The following is a 16,518-nucleotide window of genomic DNA, read 5'->3' as shown; positions in this document are numbered from 1 at the left end:
TTTTTAATAAAACTGATGAAAAAAGAATTTAAAAATCAAAAAATTTGAGCTGATAAACTGCAGAAAAGATAGACAATTTATAAAAGGTCTTGAAATTTCCCAGATTCAAGGGCAAATTGGTAGTATTGATCCTAAAGTGAATTGTTTTAGCCAAGTTTAAATCAGTCAGCTTTTAGATTAAAACATTTGAAAAATGCATCATGAAGATGACTCATTTTTATTTCTAAAAAAAAGCTAAATTTGAAAGAAGTACATAGAATAAACCCAAAGGTCATCAAAGAAGAACAATATAGAGAAGGAAAAGCATATCAGTGTGATAGATTCCATTTCTGAAAGATATTTTTAAATTCAGAAAGAACAAAAAGCAGAAAAGCAATCACATAGAGTTAGATTGGCTCAAGACTGTTGAACTTCATGTTTCAGCTAGAGAGGGCTTCTATTATGACTCTAAAGTCACCAATATGTAAATCAGCAAAAACATTTATTTAAAGTGCAGCCTTTTCTAGCATTGAAACTTTCACAAGTGGGTATCCAGTTATTTGAAAGATTATGCACCAAACAAGTTTTTAGCTTATCATTAGAATTTACTCTGAAATCTATATTTGCCCCCTTCCATTTAGAAATTTTTATAAACAGAAGATTAAAACATGCACTTTAGTTTTACTTCTTTTTATGAAACATTCCAATCACATTAATGTAAAGAGAAAAATCTGTGAAAAACAACTTGAGGAAAATACTATCCTTTTGCTTTAATTTTTATAATAAAATATCATATATGCAGATGAAACCTGCCAGATCCCATTCCCTTTTCTCCCTTCCCAGAGGCACCACTATTATGAATTTGGTATTTATCTCTATGCATATTATTATTCATGAACCCAAAACAACACTTCAGAACACACAAAATTTTGAACTTTTAAAAATTTTATATAAATGTTACTATACTGTATCACACTGTAATTTCTTTTTGCTCAACTGATTCTTTTGAGATTTCACATAATCACATAGCTTTGTAGTTCAGTCATTTAAAGTTCTATATAACATTCCATTCTCTGAATGACACAAAATGTTTTTATTTGTAGACATTCAAATTGTTTCTATTTTTTTATTATTATAAACAATGCTTCTATGAATACTATTATATATGCCTCCTTCTGTATATGGATCATTTTTCCCTATTGTAGAAAACTCACCTTCAATCATATTAGCTTCTGCTAAGTTGCTCTATTATCACAATTTACTAATTTTCTGTCCAATAAGCAATCATGAGAGTTCCCTGTTATTCCATATCTTCATTTATTCAAATATATGCACTAAAAACAAAATAGTAACTTATCTTTTCAAATTGATACAGCTATTTTAATAGCTTTCAATTATTTTTGACATTTGTATATAGGATAAATATATAAATGTCTTACAAGCAAAAAAAACAAGTTTAGAAAGATGAAATTATCTACTAGGAAGTATAAATATTCTCTTATTTATACTTTTTGATGTGTGAAAGTTATAAACTTATATTGCGTGTATTAATAAAATCCTCCAGTACACAAGACTATTTCTTGTTATGAAATCAATAAAATATATCAAAAATTACTTCAGGAAATACAAAAACTCATACAAATTTGTTAAATATCAACTGATATTTAACAAAGAAGCAAAGGCAATTCAGTAGAGAAACAATAAATGCCGGTGAGGTTGTGAGGAGAAAGGAACAAAAATAAATAAATAAATAAACAAAATAACTATCTCACATCTTATGGCAGTAAGGTAGCAGTAGATCAGATGATTATGAACTTGATTTGTATATATAAATTAGATAAATGTATTAATTATAGACATGTTTTGCTCAATTTCTATGATTCCTTTAAATCACTCCCCAAATTGCAAATAAGCTAACTTTCTTTTTTTTAGGATTTTATTTTGAAATTATTTTAGATTTATAGGAAAGTTTCAAAAATAAAGACATTCCACATATCCTTCACCTTAGTTTTCTGTTACTATTTTACTGCACTGGTTATCATTCTTTTCTTCTGTTCCTCCCTCCCTCCTCTCTCCCTCCATCCCTCCTTCCTTCTCTCCCTCCCCCTTCCCTTCTTTCTTTCCCTTTCCCTTTTCCCTTATCCCTTTCACACATTTCCCATGGAACTGTTTGAGAGTAAATTGTAAACTTGACACTTCCTTACCTCTAAAAATCTTCATGTATATTTCTTAAAAATGAGTAATTATTTTCCAGTCATGTTATGATAATCAAAATAATAAAATTAATATTATTATTATGAAATCTACAGGCTTCGATCACATTTTCCCATTCTCCTACTAATAATGGTACAATAATTGTTCTCTGACTAAGAAGTCAGTCCATAATTACAAATTGCAGTTAGTTTAAGAGTAACCTCTTAAAAAAAAAAAAACCAAAACACCTGTACATTGTTGGTGGGACTTTAGACTACTACAATCACTCTAGAAAGAAGCTTGGAGATCCCTCAAAAAGCTAGAAATGGAACCACCATATCATCCAGCTATTCTATTCCTGGGTATTTCCCCCAAAGAACTAAAATCAGCACACTACAGTGACACAACCACATCAGTGTTTATAGCACCACAGTTCACAATAGCTAAATTATGGAAGTAACCCAGATGCCTGTGATTTTATATATATATATAATATTTTATATAATATATGTATACATATTATATAATATATATAATATATTCCTCTTGAGGGAAGAATAAGATTGCATAAGGAACTAATCAAACACAAATTAAGAGACAAGCAAAAGGAAGTCTAGTAGAGTAGTAGAAGTAGTGGGGAGAATGGCAGGAAAAAGTGGGGGGATCATAAACTGAAATCAATTTATATGCATGTATGATATGACCTAACTACTATGTAAAACCATAAAGCTCTAATTAAAAAAATAAAATAAAATGGGAGTGGAGAAATGAGCAAAATATAGACAAAACTTTTTAAACTCTCTCAATTTATAGTAGTAGTGTTAGCGTTAGTATGATTATTCTGAGACTGGGTATGTGGGCAAATTGAATAAGTAATTATGGTATACTCTAATTTGCGTTGTCATATAAACTAATACTTTTGTTATGGAAAAGAGGAGATACAGATGTAATACAGAAGAAGTTAAACTAGAAAACATGCAGTGCTGAACTTGAGTTAGAAGTATCAATATGCAATCATTAGGAATGTATATAGGTATAAAATCTATATACGTTTCTTCTTTATCTACGAAGAAACACAGAAACAATGACCAAACCAAAAACAAATCAATATGCATATATCCTGATGTGGACTTAAATACCATTTTCCAAAGAAACCAAAGGATCTTAGAAAATGACTGATTCCAGATCTGAAATAGGAAATGTAAAAATGAGCAGGAAACATACTGAAATACCAGGTAGCTGGGAAGCTAAGATTGTGAGGTCATGAGAAAAAGAGAAGCCTGCTGGCCAAACATGGGGCAATATGAGCTTCCATAGGATACCAATATGAAATATATCAAATCAAATTATGCTTAAATATGTGAACGAATACTGATATTTAAAAATTAAAACCTTAATCAGGGAATCAACTTGTTATTTTGACAACTGGTAAAAGAATCCAACATTTATTCTGCTTATCATGCATAAATACAACAACTGGGATAACAAATAGGAGTTGAATGGAAGGGTCTTTTCATAAAAGTTTCACAAGTAATAAATGAAAATAAATAATAAAATTAGCTGGCTATGAGAACACACACACCTGTAATCCCAGTTCAGGAATTGCAAGTTCAATGCCTATGTTGGCAACTTAGCAAGATACTGTCTCAAAATAAAAAATAAAAAGGGATGCAAGTGAAGCTCAGTTAAGCGTGCCCTTGGGTTCACTCAGAAGGAAGGAAGAAAGGAAGAGAGGAAGGAAGGAAGGAAATAATTAGAATTATTACCATTTGCAACATTAATAAATTAATGGATTTTAGGCACTGAACATCAGTAGTTGCTAATATCAGAAAAGTGAAATAACTAAGAGAGAAAGAACCTGAAATTACGTGACTGTGATGAAAGAATATACCATCACATTTAGTTTTGCCTAAACTGACTACTACCTAGCAGAATTTTCAAAGGACTGAGAAACATGTTCATTGCATGCCATACATATGCAAATTACAATACCCAGGCTGTGGAACACTGTAGTTTTTGTCAACAGATCATTTTTATTATACTCATTAATGCATATTAATTGTACAAATTAATGGGTCTCACTGTGACATTTCCATACGTGAATATATTGTGCATCAACAGATTTTAAGAAAAAGAAATGGATGGGAATTTGTAAATTAAGAGAAACTTAAAATATACATTGAAATGTTTTAAGTGGATAATATTATACTTAGTTTCTGGGGATTCACTTGGGTGATAAAACTAAAAACTATATGGGTATACAAGGAAATGATTAATAACCATGATGGTAGTGACTTCTAGGGAAGGAGAAGGGGTTAAGATTGTGACACATGGGATTACACCAGAGTACCACACAATCCTATTTCTCAATTCAAAGGTTCCCCTAATAATAGCTTGTTAAGCTAGAAACTTACTTTGTGTTTTTCTTTATGTGTGTTTTATTTTATAATAAACAGCTTTTAGAAAAAAAAATCGTAAAACAGAATACCTTTGTCATTTGGCTAAAAGCTGACACAGTACATGACATTTCTTTGGAAGAGATGTTTCTTAAATATTTTGGCTTTTCATTTGAACATATCTGTAATGGTTTTTAAATGCCTCCTTTGTCTAATTTTATTATCTTAACAGTTGGTCACATTATTACTTTTCCATTTGTCATTGTTTCTAAAAATCACAGAAATAACAGTGTTTAATTTTTATGTGGAAAAAGTATTTTTTAAATATTTTTTGAGAGAGAGAGAGAGAGAGAGTTTTAATATTTATTTTTTAGTTTTTTTCGGGGGACACAGCATCTTCGTTTGTATGTGGTGCTGAGGATCGAACCGGGCCACACGCATGCCCATACGCGAGCGCGCTACCGCTTCAGCCACATCCCCAGCCCCGGAAAAAGTATTTTTGTGAGGTTATATTTCCATAATCCTGACAACAGTTTTAAAGTTTAAAAGGTCTGCTGATGTGTTTTGGATTAATTTGGTCAACAAATACAGTTTATCTTTTCTGAGTAAGATATTATGAAATTACACCATACTCAGAAAGTATTATCATCCACACATCTAAAAAGTTAAAATACCTGCTCAAATATAAAAGGGCAGAATAAGTTGTCATCACATTATTGTCAAAGTGAATGAAAAAGATAGTTCTAGGAAAATGGTGATAACTTTTTAAAAAGAAGTATAAAGAGTATATGGAACAGGGCGCAGTAGTATTTGCCTGTAATCCCAGTTACTCAAGAGGCTGAGGAAGGAGGATCACAAATTCAAGGCCAGCCTAGACAAACTACAGAGACCCTATCTCAAAATAAAGTAAAAAAAAAGCCTGGGGATGTCACACAGTGATACAGTGCCCCTGGGTTCAATCCCCAGTACCTTAAAAAAAAGCATATGTGAAAATGACTATCATATTATATATAATAATGTACATATACTCCATTAAAATAAATTTTAAATGAATTTGCTGATAAAAATTTCTTTTTCTAGCCAGAATTGGTGGTGAATGCCTGTAATTCCAGCTTGGGAAGCAGAGGCAGGAGGATCACAGTTCAAGACCAGCCTGGGCAACTTAGTGAGACTCTATTTCAAAATAAAATTTTAAAAAAGAGCTGAGTGGTAGAGCACTCTTGGATTCAATTCCCAATACCAAAAAACAAACAATTTTTTTCCACACTATATACTGTATATTTTTCAAAAGAATTTTTTTTCTTAGACTAAATAACTACCTCTGTTCTTAATGCTTTTAATTAAGATATGGACTGTTATTTAGAGCTCTGTGGTGTGAAATTAGACCAGCAGTTTTTTAATATCCATAAAATAAATTAAAAACTGTTTCTCCTCTGAAAGACAGATAATTCAGTCACAGAAAGCTTATTTCTGTCTCCTTTGTTTTCTTTTTCTTTTTTTAGCTGCTTGGTAAGCCAATTTTCTACTTAGAATCTACTGTTAAAACTCTTATTTGGTTCAGTATGTGGGCTTTATCCTTTCCATGGTATGTTATGCAAAAAAGATAACTCTAATTTTTTTTTTTAAGTTTGCTATAAAGCAGTGGGCCTCAACTTGAATACCCAGGAGAATCACCAAGGAAACCCGGAAAAGATTATGAAGGCCCCTCCTATCCAGAGATCCTGAGGGAACTAGTCTGGGTGGATCCTCTCTGAGGTGATTGTAATATATTGTCAAGGCTAGGAACTACTATTCTAGGAACCTGCCAAATAAAAACTTATTATCTTTACTGATTAAAACCACATGGGAAATGCTTTTTTAAAACCCATACTTTAACAGATCCAAAAATTAAATTTCTTCTCTACACTGCTCTTTAAAAAAAAAAAAAAAGTTTGAATTTTAGGGTATAAAAGCACACTGTATCTTTATTCTGGTGATTAGTTCAAGAAGTCCCCTACTACTAGTGAAAACTACTATAATAGACTGGTGGTTTTAATTCATGATAGTTTCAAGGAAAAAAAATGCTCTACTTCATAGTTAAAGATTATATCTTCATACACACACAAAGTAAAACAATTATTTTCCGAGAAAATAATTTTTTTTCCAAAAAATATTCATTTTTGGCATACTGAAGTTCAAATACATTTTTGAAAAAGATATCTTTACAAATTTTCCCAGCAGGCTAATTTTGATAGAATAGCTGAAAGGGTCATATTCTAAAATAAATGCCCTTGCTACAGAAAGAAAATAATTATATACTTAATAGATTTGGAGTCAAAAGGGGACATTATACAATGATTGTGAATAAAAAAAATCATGTGTGGGCTGGGATGTAGCTTAGTGGTAAAGCATTTGCCTAGCATGTGTGAGTCCCTGGGTTTAATCCCTAGCAGTTAAAAAAAAAATCATGCAAAAATATCATATACAACCTTACGCAAATATATCTGAATACTTATATAAAAAGTTTAATTTTATAGAAATATAAATTATGGAAAACAACTCAGGAAAAAATAGAAACAATAAACTCTAAATATGGATCAGTAATGAAAAACTGTATCCTCCTTAAAAGACATCATACCCAGGTAATTTAACAGGTAAGTTTTACTGAAAACTCAGTATCAGATAATTCTTTTTGGTACTCAAGTCTTTTTAACTCCCCCTCCCTATCATCTGATCAGAATAAATAACTCCTTGTGGTTCGAATTTTAGTTTACACATACTCTATCCACAGCACATTCACACTTTTTCTCTCACTAGTGGACACTAAGATCACTGCAGGCAGGATAGTTTCTTAATCATATCTCCTGGTATGAAATACAGTATCTACTTACAGTCATACTCAATAGTTGCTGAATGACATAGCTTTTTCAGGTAGGAAAAACCATTAATGTGCGCATGCAGGTAATGGGAAATAATGAAGCAGTAAGTAATTCATCTGGCTAGAGCATACATTTATATAAGAAAAGAACACTGGGAAAGTAGGTCAAGGCCAGTCATCACAGGCTTTTCAATGTTGAGGCTGAATTTAGTTTCAGCATCTACTGAAGTCATTTGAACAGGCAATGGCTAAACAAGATCTGTGCTTCAGAATCCAGATAAGCACATTTTTGAACTGTCAGGGACCTGGAGGTGACCTATCTGGTTTAAATCTATCACTTTAAAAATAAGAAAACTAGAGTCAGCCAGGGTAGGTGATCTACCTAAAGCCACAGAACACAGAATTAGCAAAAGGCAGGAAGAAGTTTAGAGGCATAAACTTGATTAAGGTTATAGTTAGCCAATGGTGTAATCAACAGACAAACCCAGATCTGTTCAACTCTGATGTCTATGATGTAGATGACATCAGGTAATGAGGGACACAGGCCATATGAACATGCTTTTAGACAACCCTAATTTCATTCTGTGCACTCATTTCAAATGAAGGTAATTTGTAAAGTGTATAACTAAAGGCTGATTTAATTGTTTTCACTTTTATTATATACAGAACATTTAATGGAATTCTAATTAGCTTAATTACTTTAAATCATGTTTATGAAGACTTTTACTCAAGGAGCTTCTGAACCCAAATCAATAAAATGGTGGACACAGACAGGATGTGCAGGGAACCAGCACTTGCTCTGTCCCATAAAATCCACATCTGAAGCACTCTCAGTGATTTTAGTCATTACAACCGAATTGGAAAAATTCTAGAAAAAGTAATCAAATTCTCTATAGCAGATTGAGAAGATTCCTAAGGAAGACATGCATAAATACTATGGATAAAATATTAGGACTCTTTGGTCTTAAAAGCCAGTCTCCCAGTTTATAAAATCAGAGAGGTAGATAGAGAAAATAGACTTGTTCATGTTATCTCAGAATACTAATTCTGAGAAATACTCTTCAGAAGTCTAAAAGATAACAGATTTAGAGGAAAATAAAGGAACACACCATTTCACCCAGATAAAACTTGAACAAAAAGGGAGGGAGAGCTCTTTTTTACAAGTTATAAAAAAAGATAAACAGAGAATTCTGTATTCAAAGTATAGGTACAAACTGAAAATACACACAGGTTTTCTTACAAGAGTGAATGAATAAACCATTGTCAGGAATAGAGTGGGGATTTTGTCCTCTCCTGGTAGATTAACGTTTTTGGTGCTTCTGTTAGAGACAGGATACTGCAGTGAGAAGGCTGCTGCTTTATAGCTTTTCTTACATCTTCTCATCCCACTGGTCATTTGGCATCACAAGGCCTTATACAAAATAGGCATTTGACTAATGTTTGTTAATTGACTGATTGAAGTCTGAAGAGAGTAACTGGTAACATAACTTTCATAGTTATGAAATAATGAACAAATTGTAGGATAGTACTAATGATAATGACAATAGTGAATAGTGATTCAGAGTTTACTGTATATAAGTACTACTCTAAATGCATGTATTAACTTATTCATCTATATTTACTTATTTTTCAAATAATGAAACTACAGCACATAGAGGTTAGTAACTTGCTCAAGCACATACAGCTAAGTAGTAGAAGAGCTAGATTTGAACCTAGAAGCCTGTGTTTTTAATCATTACAGTATTCCAGTCAGCCTTGGAATTGTCCATTTATCCTCTAGCTCTCATACTTTTTTAAGATTTCATTTCATATATAATTTCCTTTTTTGAGTATTTGAAAATAAACAATAGGTTTAAGACAATATTCATATTTTTCTCAGAACAGCAAAACTAATAACACTATTTTACTTGCACTTCATTAAGAGATATATATTTATTTTAAATTTACCTCCAGTTTTCCTTGAGTATAACCCAGGATCAGAAGATTGGCTCTGTCCTTCTCTGAAGAAATTGGGGCCCAAGGCCAAGCATCATCACTGACCAGTGGCCACCAGCAAACAACCATATCCTGAATACAATTGATAGCTAGACGACGCTCTGCTGTCCTGTTTACTGGACCAGGTAATTCATAATAGGAAATCTAATAGTTAAAAAAAAAAAAAAAGAATACAAGAAACATTTCTTTTTAAAGATGCAAAATCTTTGAAGTATTACTAAAATTAAAGCATCTGTAAATGTAAATACATGCAAGTAAATATGCATGTTAAACATGTGCTTAAGAAAGTGTCAGAATTTACCAAATTCTTTTGACACATATATAAAAAAGACATATGTTCAAATTCTCCCCATTTTTAGCAGAGGAAAGGAAAAGAAGAAATGTGAGTTAGGAAGGAATTGAATGTAGCAATTCCAATCAATACCAAAATGTACAGTCATGGTTGCTTGACAGCATCGACCTACACATAGGATTTAAGAACAGCTGTATTAAATGACAAGTTCAGTACTGCTGACCAAGAGTGTCGAACTACTGTTTAAGACATAACATGTTAACAATGACTGACAACAATAAAAGGAAAAACAACTTGAGGCAAATATCTCTTTAAAGAATATACGAGACATATACACATATATTCTGCATAAAAGGGATAAGCCACAGCATCATGCGTAAAAGTTTATGCAGCTTCTGAGAATTATGCTCCTCTTTCTTAGGAAGGATTTGTAGAATTTATTATTCAAACTATGTTATTTTGGAACATGGTTATTTGAAAACATAAGCACGGCACCATCTGGGTGACACATGCCAAGGAAATATAGATTGCACCGTATTTCTGCTTAAGGAATTAATGGAAGGTTGATAGCTTGGAAGAAAAAAAAACTATCTTGCCATTGCTGGTCAGCAATAATCGAACCACTTTCTGGGGATTAAGCGCATGGCTAAGCCTACTGGACCAGACACTAGCAAAGGGCAGGGGGTCTTCTTATCAGAGAAATGCTTCTGGAGCCAGTCTCACTACATGACAGATTGCTTTCATATTCCTGTCTGCAAGGCAACAAAGGATGGCAGTAATGCGATAATGCCAGAGTGCAATGGGTGTTAAGAACCCGTTGCATTTATGTATTGTATTTAGTAAATAATCAGGCTCATCCAAATTGTGATCTCACCACTCAACCAAGGCCATTAAAATCAAGGTTAATGCTTTAATAATCCTCTGCTATTTTTTTTCAATATGGTCAAAAGGAACCCTTTTCTATTTGCATGGCCATAATATTATTGACCTCTTCATCCTCTGAATGCACATCAAAAGGAACTGAAATCAAAGTAATTACCAGTGTTGTTCTCTCATGGTAAACATTTAACTCCCTACACTGTCCCTTCAATGTTAAATTGAATTGGATTTTTAAAATATAGACAGGAAAACTTGTTAAAGGTCAACAGTTTCAGGAATATTTACCCTGAAATTTCCTTTGCCAAAATTATTTCAATCTGAAATAATTAAATTATGGCACAGTTGTAAAGAAAAGCAGAATTATAATACTCTCTATTATCACTTCCTTGATTTAAAATCCAACTGGGCAAGGACAAAACACAGGTGTACCTTGTGCTTTTAAGTGCAAATTTCTATATTTAAGTTCTCAGTATATTAACTTCATACTTAAGAGAAATACCACTTTGGAATTGCTAAGTACTTACAAATACACACACATTCTATTTTGATGTACAACTTGCCATGTAAGCATGTTATTTAAAAATTTCTAGACAAGAGAATAGAGTTAAAATGAGTGACTGGCATTTTCAGTTCTTACATAAAGCAAATCAATTATCTGAAATTTCACATTTCCTATGAATATTAATGGTATTAGTAGTCTGTCATGGTCAGGAGTTATTAGCATCCTGTCATAATAAACAAATTTCTTAAAATATCCTTTGAATGGATATAATTATTCATATATTTATATTTTAAATATTAAAATATGAAGTGAAATTCATGGGTTTTCCAAAGGGAAAGAGATTACTTCTCAAAGGTATAGAAATAATGTGGAGAGTCCATGTTCCTAATTTTCCAAATCCAAAGGCATAAAGAGTAAAAAAATTAATTGCCTGTTTAAGGTATAATAACCCAAAGACTAGGTCTATTTTCCACATATTTTCATAAGGAAAACTGATAACCTGATAGTTTTTCTCTGTCCTCATTATCAGGGAGCTATTTATCTATCAGTTGAGAAGACTTAACCAAGCTACTCATCAAACCTAAGATGAAGAAACAATCATACAAAATTTTATATAACATCATTAACAACACTTACTTTAAATGTTTTCAGTTAATGCATACTGGCATATTTTAAAGGCCAATATCAGTAAGTAAAAAATATTTCAAATAAATCTACAGGTAGCTGTTTAGAAAATAACATCATTTTAAGAATGCTAAAGGAAATTATATTTTTGACTAACCAAATCTAATATGTATCACTGATTTTTCAATTGAAGAAAATCAATATTACATAAAGTTTTATAGAAGCACCACAAAGCTGACAAACAAAACCAGACTGTAGTTAAACCATAATGAAAACCTTGCTTCATGTACTTTAGTCTATGCCCCAAAATTTTATTAAATAATAGATGCTTTTACTAAACAATCCCCATACTACTACCAAGTCAATCATAATAAATAATAATCCCAAATGGCAAAAAGCTCAGTAAAATACAACTTTTCTAAAAATACACAAATTTCAGACACAGAGCTAGCTTCTAAAAATCTTTGTCTTTGCTATAAATACTCTAGGTATGACATAAGTGTGCATCTTTCTTAAGGAAGCTGTATATCAGCTGTGTTCCCAATGAACAGTGAACTGTCTCAAATCCATGACACAGAGGCTGGATCAATCTTGCAAACACAAGTCATTGCTGAAAAGAGGCCTTGAACTGAAACAGCCTGGAAAATGTATTAGATACCCATCCTAGCAGAGAGTATGTCTTCCCAGCGGTTAAAATGTAATATGAAAAAAATTTAAACATATCACTTAAAATAAAAATCTTGCGTTAATAAACATAAAGTACTTGATAAGTCTTTTATTTTTAAATGTGTTTTGTTGTTGGTGGGGCTGGTATTGTTGTTTTATGTTTTGTTTCTTGTGAAATGGAAATCACAGCAGCTATATGAGTTCTTAGGGGAAAATGAGATTGGTGTGTATATTGCTGCTGGCAAGAAAACCATTTTCAAAAGTGTAACTTGCCTTTGACTTCCATAAGTACTATAAAAACTGCTCCAAATATGCCAGTGTTAAGGACCTCCTTCTCTTCATAGAGTGAAAAAGAAAAGTTAGGATGTCCACTGTTTATATGAATAAAGCTTAATCCTACAATAATTCTGGTTTTTCTGAAATCTTGAAAGGTTCAAGGAAAATAAACATAACATCAATTCATGTAATACTCTAGTATGCCTTAAGAACTAATAATATGACTATACACATTGAAATCTCTACCTTGTAATCTAAGGCTGAGAGTTTTTCCAATCTTTTGTTTATATCAGGAGAATCCATCTTCTTGGAAAACTGAATAAAACATAGTTTGTTCTGCACCAAAAATGATAAGATGATGAAGCTGTCTGTGAGAAGAGCTTAAAAAAAAAAGGTTTGATAATACCAGTTAGAATAAAATTATAATGAATATAACAGATGTTTTTCACTGAAATACTATAACAAAATCTATTTTCAGAAGATAAATATAATTGAAATCACTAATGTCTCCTAAATAGCATGATGTTTTACAAGGATATTGAACATATTAAAAATGAATGATAACTGTCAATCTATTCATATGGATTTGGTGTCTTCCCCTTTTTCTTATGACTATTTCAATATACACTGATGTTTGGAGATCACTCTAAATGATACATATGTGGAACCAAGACTAGAAAAGCATAAAAGAAAGACTATTTCACACCTGAATATGATGATGGAAAAACAACATTTATTTTCATTTGTGCTTAGACTCTAATTCTATGTTCATATACCACAAACCATCTAAAAATAAGTGGACTGATTAGGGGATACTACCAATCAGTGTTCTCTACCAATCTCTTTTTAAAATTTTCATTAGTGATCCTTCTTTTGAGGGTTAACAGCTTGCATGAAAATATCCAGAATGAATATTAAGTTAGTATTTATAATGAAGATTAGCAAAAACACATCTACAGCTTCATTTCTAAAGCATACAAGTAGATAGATAATTAATAGCAGGGTTATATAAACAACCATTAATGGTATATGAAATTATGATTAAAATATATAATAGGAACCTGAGGAATGTTTCGTGTTATTCCCAGCATAAAAAATTATTGAATGTTTTATAATTTTTTTTTGTATTTTTATACCCCTGGCCATTCAAGCAGTGACCAACAGTGTATCTACACAATTACAGGAGAATCTGGAGAACTGCCAAGAAATCACATTGTTATCATAGTCCCATGAGAGTGTATTATTTTGGGTACAAATAAAAGAAACAAGTGAAAAAAGATAACTCAAAGACATGAATAGTATTGGAAGTCTCCTTTTAATTCTTACAGAGGAGCATCAATATGACAAAATCATCACAGCCACAATTTCATTTGCAATGTTCTTTTATTAGAATATGAAAATGGAACCTCTTCCACAGGGAAGCTTCCTCAGCACCATATTCCTACAAGGAAGGGGAAATGGCATGCTTACAATCTTTTTCTTGTTATCAGTAATGTTGCTAATTACAGCAATCCTGCAGAGTGCTTTTTTTTTTTTTCCTAGTACTGGGGCTTGAACTCAGGGGCACTCGACTACTGAGCCACATCCCCAGTCCTATTTTGTATTTTATTTAGACACAGGGTCTCATTGAGTTGCTTAGCGCCTTGCTTTTGCTGAAGCTGGCTTTGAACTCAAAATCCTCCTGCCTTGGGCTCCGGAGCTGCTTGGATTATGGGAATGTGCCACCGTGCTGGCCAGAGTATTTATTTTTTAAGGTGACGTGATTGTGTCTGATTTGTTCAGAGAGCACACAGTGGACAGAAGGTTTTTTTATTCTCACCTCTGTCCTCTCCTCCCCTAGACTACATTTTCCTTTGATTATTCAATTTAAGATACTAACCATTTTAACCTTTCATGATGATACAAACTGTTTTTAGACCATTTACTTTGAATGAAAGAACATCATCATAAAAAATTCAGGAGTTAGCATAGTGTTATGGAAAAAAAATGAGCACTGTAGTCAGAACCTGTGTTCAAATCTTAGCTCAGTTATTCTCTAGCTCTGTAAGTCTGGGCATATTCCTGAGTAGCTCAACTTCAGGGTCCTCATCTAATAAAAATGGAAATAACTATATCTTATATGGTTATTTTCTTGGATTAAATGATATAGGTGGGTTGGCACCTATCACTGAGCTTTTATGACTTAATAAATGTCAGTTAACCTTCCTATTCAATAAGTAGCTTAAAATCTTTTTTTGTGCTTTGTACCAACGATACATACACTTGTGGTGCCATTTAATAGAACCAGATTTATCCAGTATTTTTGGTACTGATCTTTCTTTCTTTTTTATTTGTGGTGCTGGGGATTAAAACCAAGGCCTCATGCATGCTACACAAATACTTGATCAATGAGCTACACTCCCAGAATAGCACTGATTTTTAATACTTAGAAAATATAGCCTCACATCTCCCAAAATATAGTATTCATAGGTTTTAATAACAAAGAATCTTTCTGTAAGAGCCAAAGCACTTATGATCTTTTTTCAACTGGTGGCTGTGTAGACATATTTGTGTTATTTATTCAAAATTAATTTCGATATGAAAATATTTGAAATGTCAGTAACAGAGGAATAATTTTGAAAGAATAGAAAAAAACCTATTTTAAAAATAAGGTTTTGTTTTTTTAAAGGAAGACTGAAAAATACTCAGAATATGAGTCTAACACTTGACAAGAAAAAAACATTGATATTTAATATTAGTTCAAACTTGTATTGGTCCCAGGGGTTGTAAGTATGCTATTACAAGCAATTACTTGTTGTGTTTGCAAGTCCCCAGTGGTAATAATTAGTCTACCTGTTGACACACTATTTCTCCTGCCCCACTGTTAATGTAGGCAATTGATTTGCACATGGGGGTAATTACCATCACTGATGGTGTCTGAGATGAGCTTCCCCACCAGGCTTCTGTCAATCACCACTTTCTCCAGCTGCGGCCCAGAAAGACTTAGGGACACCAGCACACCTGAACCAAAGAGGAGCTAAAATCAGGTAAGGGGGAGAGAGGAAGACATGCTAAGAATTAGAATCTTAAAAATCTTTCTCCAAATGTAAAACTTATACAGTTATTTACATCATGAAATCATGAAGTTTTGTTCACTGAAAAATAATCACAGACATTCTTAGTAAAAAAGAGACAGGTGGCTAAATGATGCAAAACACTAAGTACATTGATTAAAGCTATATGCAGAAATCTTAGTGCATGTTTATTAGAAGCTTAATCTTCTAAATATGTAATGTTCAGGCAGAAATAACTGTTTTGTTTTGCTTTCATAAAACATAGTATATTCTACTAAAATATTTGAAATGTTTTCTGTATCAGATACCAAAAGAATATTTCTTGAGGTTTGAACAGTCATTGTTATACATTACATATATAAAAGAAGCTACTATTACAATATAAACAGCTAATGTTGATTTATTTGGAATTTAAATCCTACTTATTTCCAAAAATAAAAATCTTGTCAGTCTAACATAATGCATGTAAATCAAGGCAATTAAGTAAAATTCTAAATTTTAAAAATAATAACACCTACCATAAACAATTTCACAAGGAGAGAATAATATAATAAAGCTTCCAGATTTTATCAAAATCAGTGTTCAAGCAATCACCCAACAAAAGATGACTGGATATCAAAATTATAAGTTTATACTGCTTCTTTCCATTTGTAGCAGCATAATTCATTCATCTCCAAATGTTTAAAACTTCTGAAAGGACTATGCATATGCGTCTGCTTGTTATCCATGAGATTTTGAAATATCAACATTGGAAGAAATTGTTTCACCTTCAAGGCAACAGACTCAAAGCTGATGAATCATGGAAT

General features: G+C 32.1%; 1 protein-coding gene across 11 annotated transcripts in view; it reads right to left on the bottom strand.

Moving 5' to 3' along the window:
- Positions 1–16,518, bottom strand: part of LOC107137246 (WD repeat containing planar cell polarity effector) — a 487,063-nt gene that overhangs the window by 189,912 nt on the left and 280,633 nt on the right. For 8 of the 11 annotated variants that reach the window (XM_048804219.1, XM_048804220.1, XM_048804222.1 and 5 more), the window contains 3 exons: positions 15,561–15,675; positions 12,906–13,039; positions 9,373–9,564 (listed from right to left, as the gene is read on the bottom strand). In XM_048804219.1, coding sequence (XP_048660176.1) covers positions 9,373–9,564; positions 12,906–13,039; positions 15,561–15,675 — 441 coding nt within the window. Of the gene's footprint in view, positions 1–9,372; positions 9,565–12,905; positions 13,040–13,985; positions 14,101–15,560; positions 15,676–16,518 lie in introns of those variants that run through there. The other 3 variants (XM_048804228.1, XM_048804227.1, XM_048804229.1) reach the window with 2 other exon arrangements.

The sequence above is a fragment of the Marmota marmota genome, unplaced genomic scaffold, assembly GCF_001458135.2.
Source record: "Marmota marmota marmota unplaced genomic scaffold, marMar, whole genome shotgun sequence".
Lineage (NCBI taxonomy): Eukaryota > Metazoa > Chordata > Mammalia > Rodentia > Sciuridae > Marmota > Marmota marmota.
Note: the sequence above shows the minus strand (reverse complement) of the source record. Positions and strands in the feature narration are given on the sequence as shown.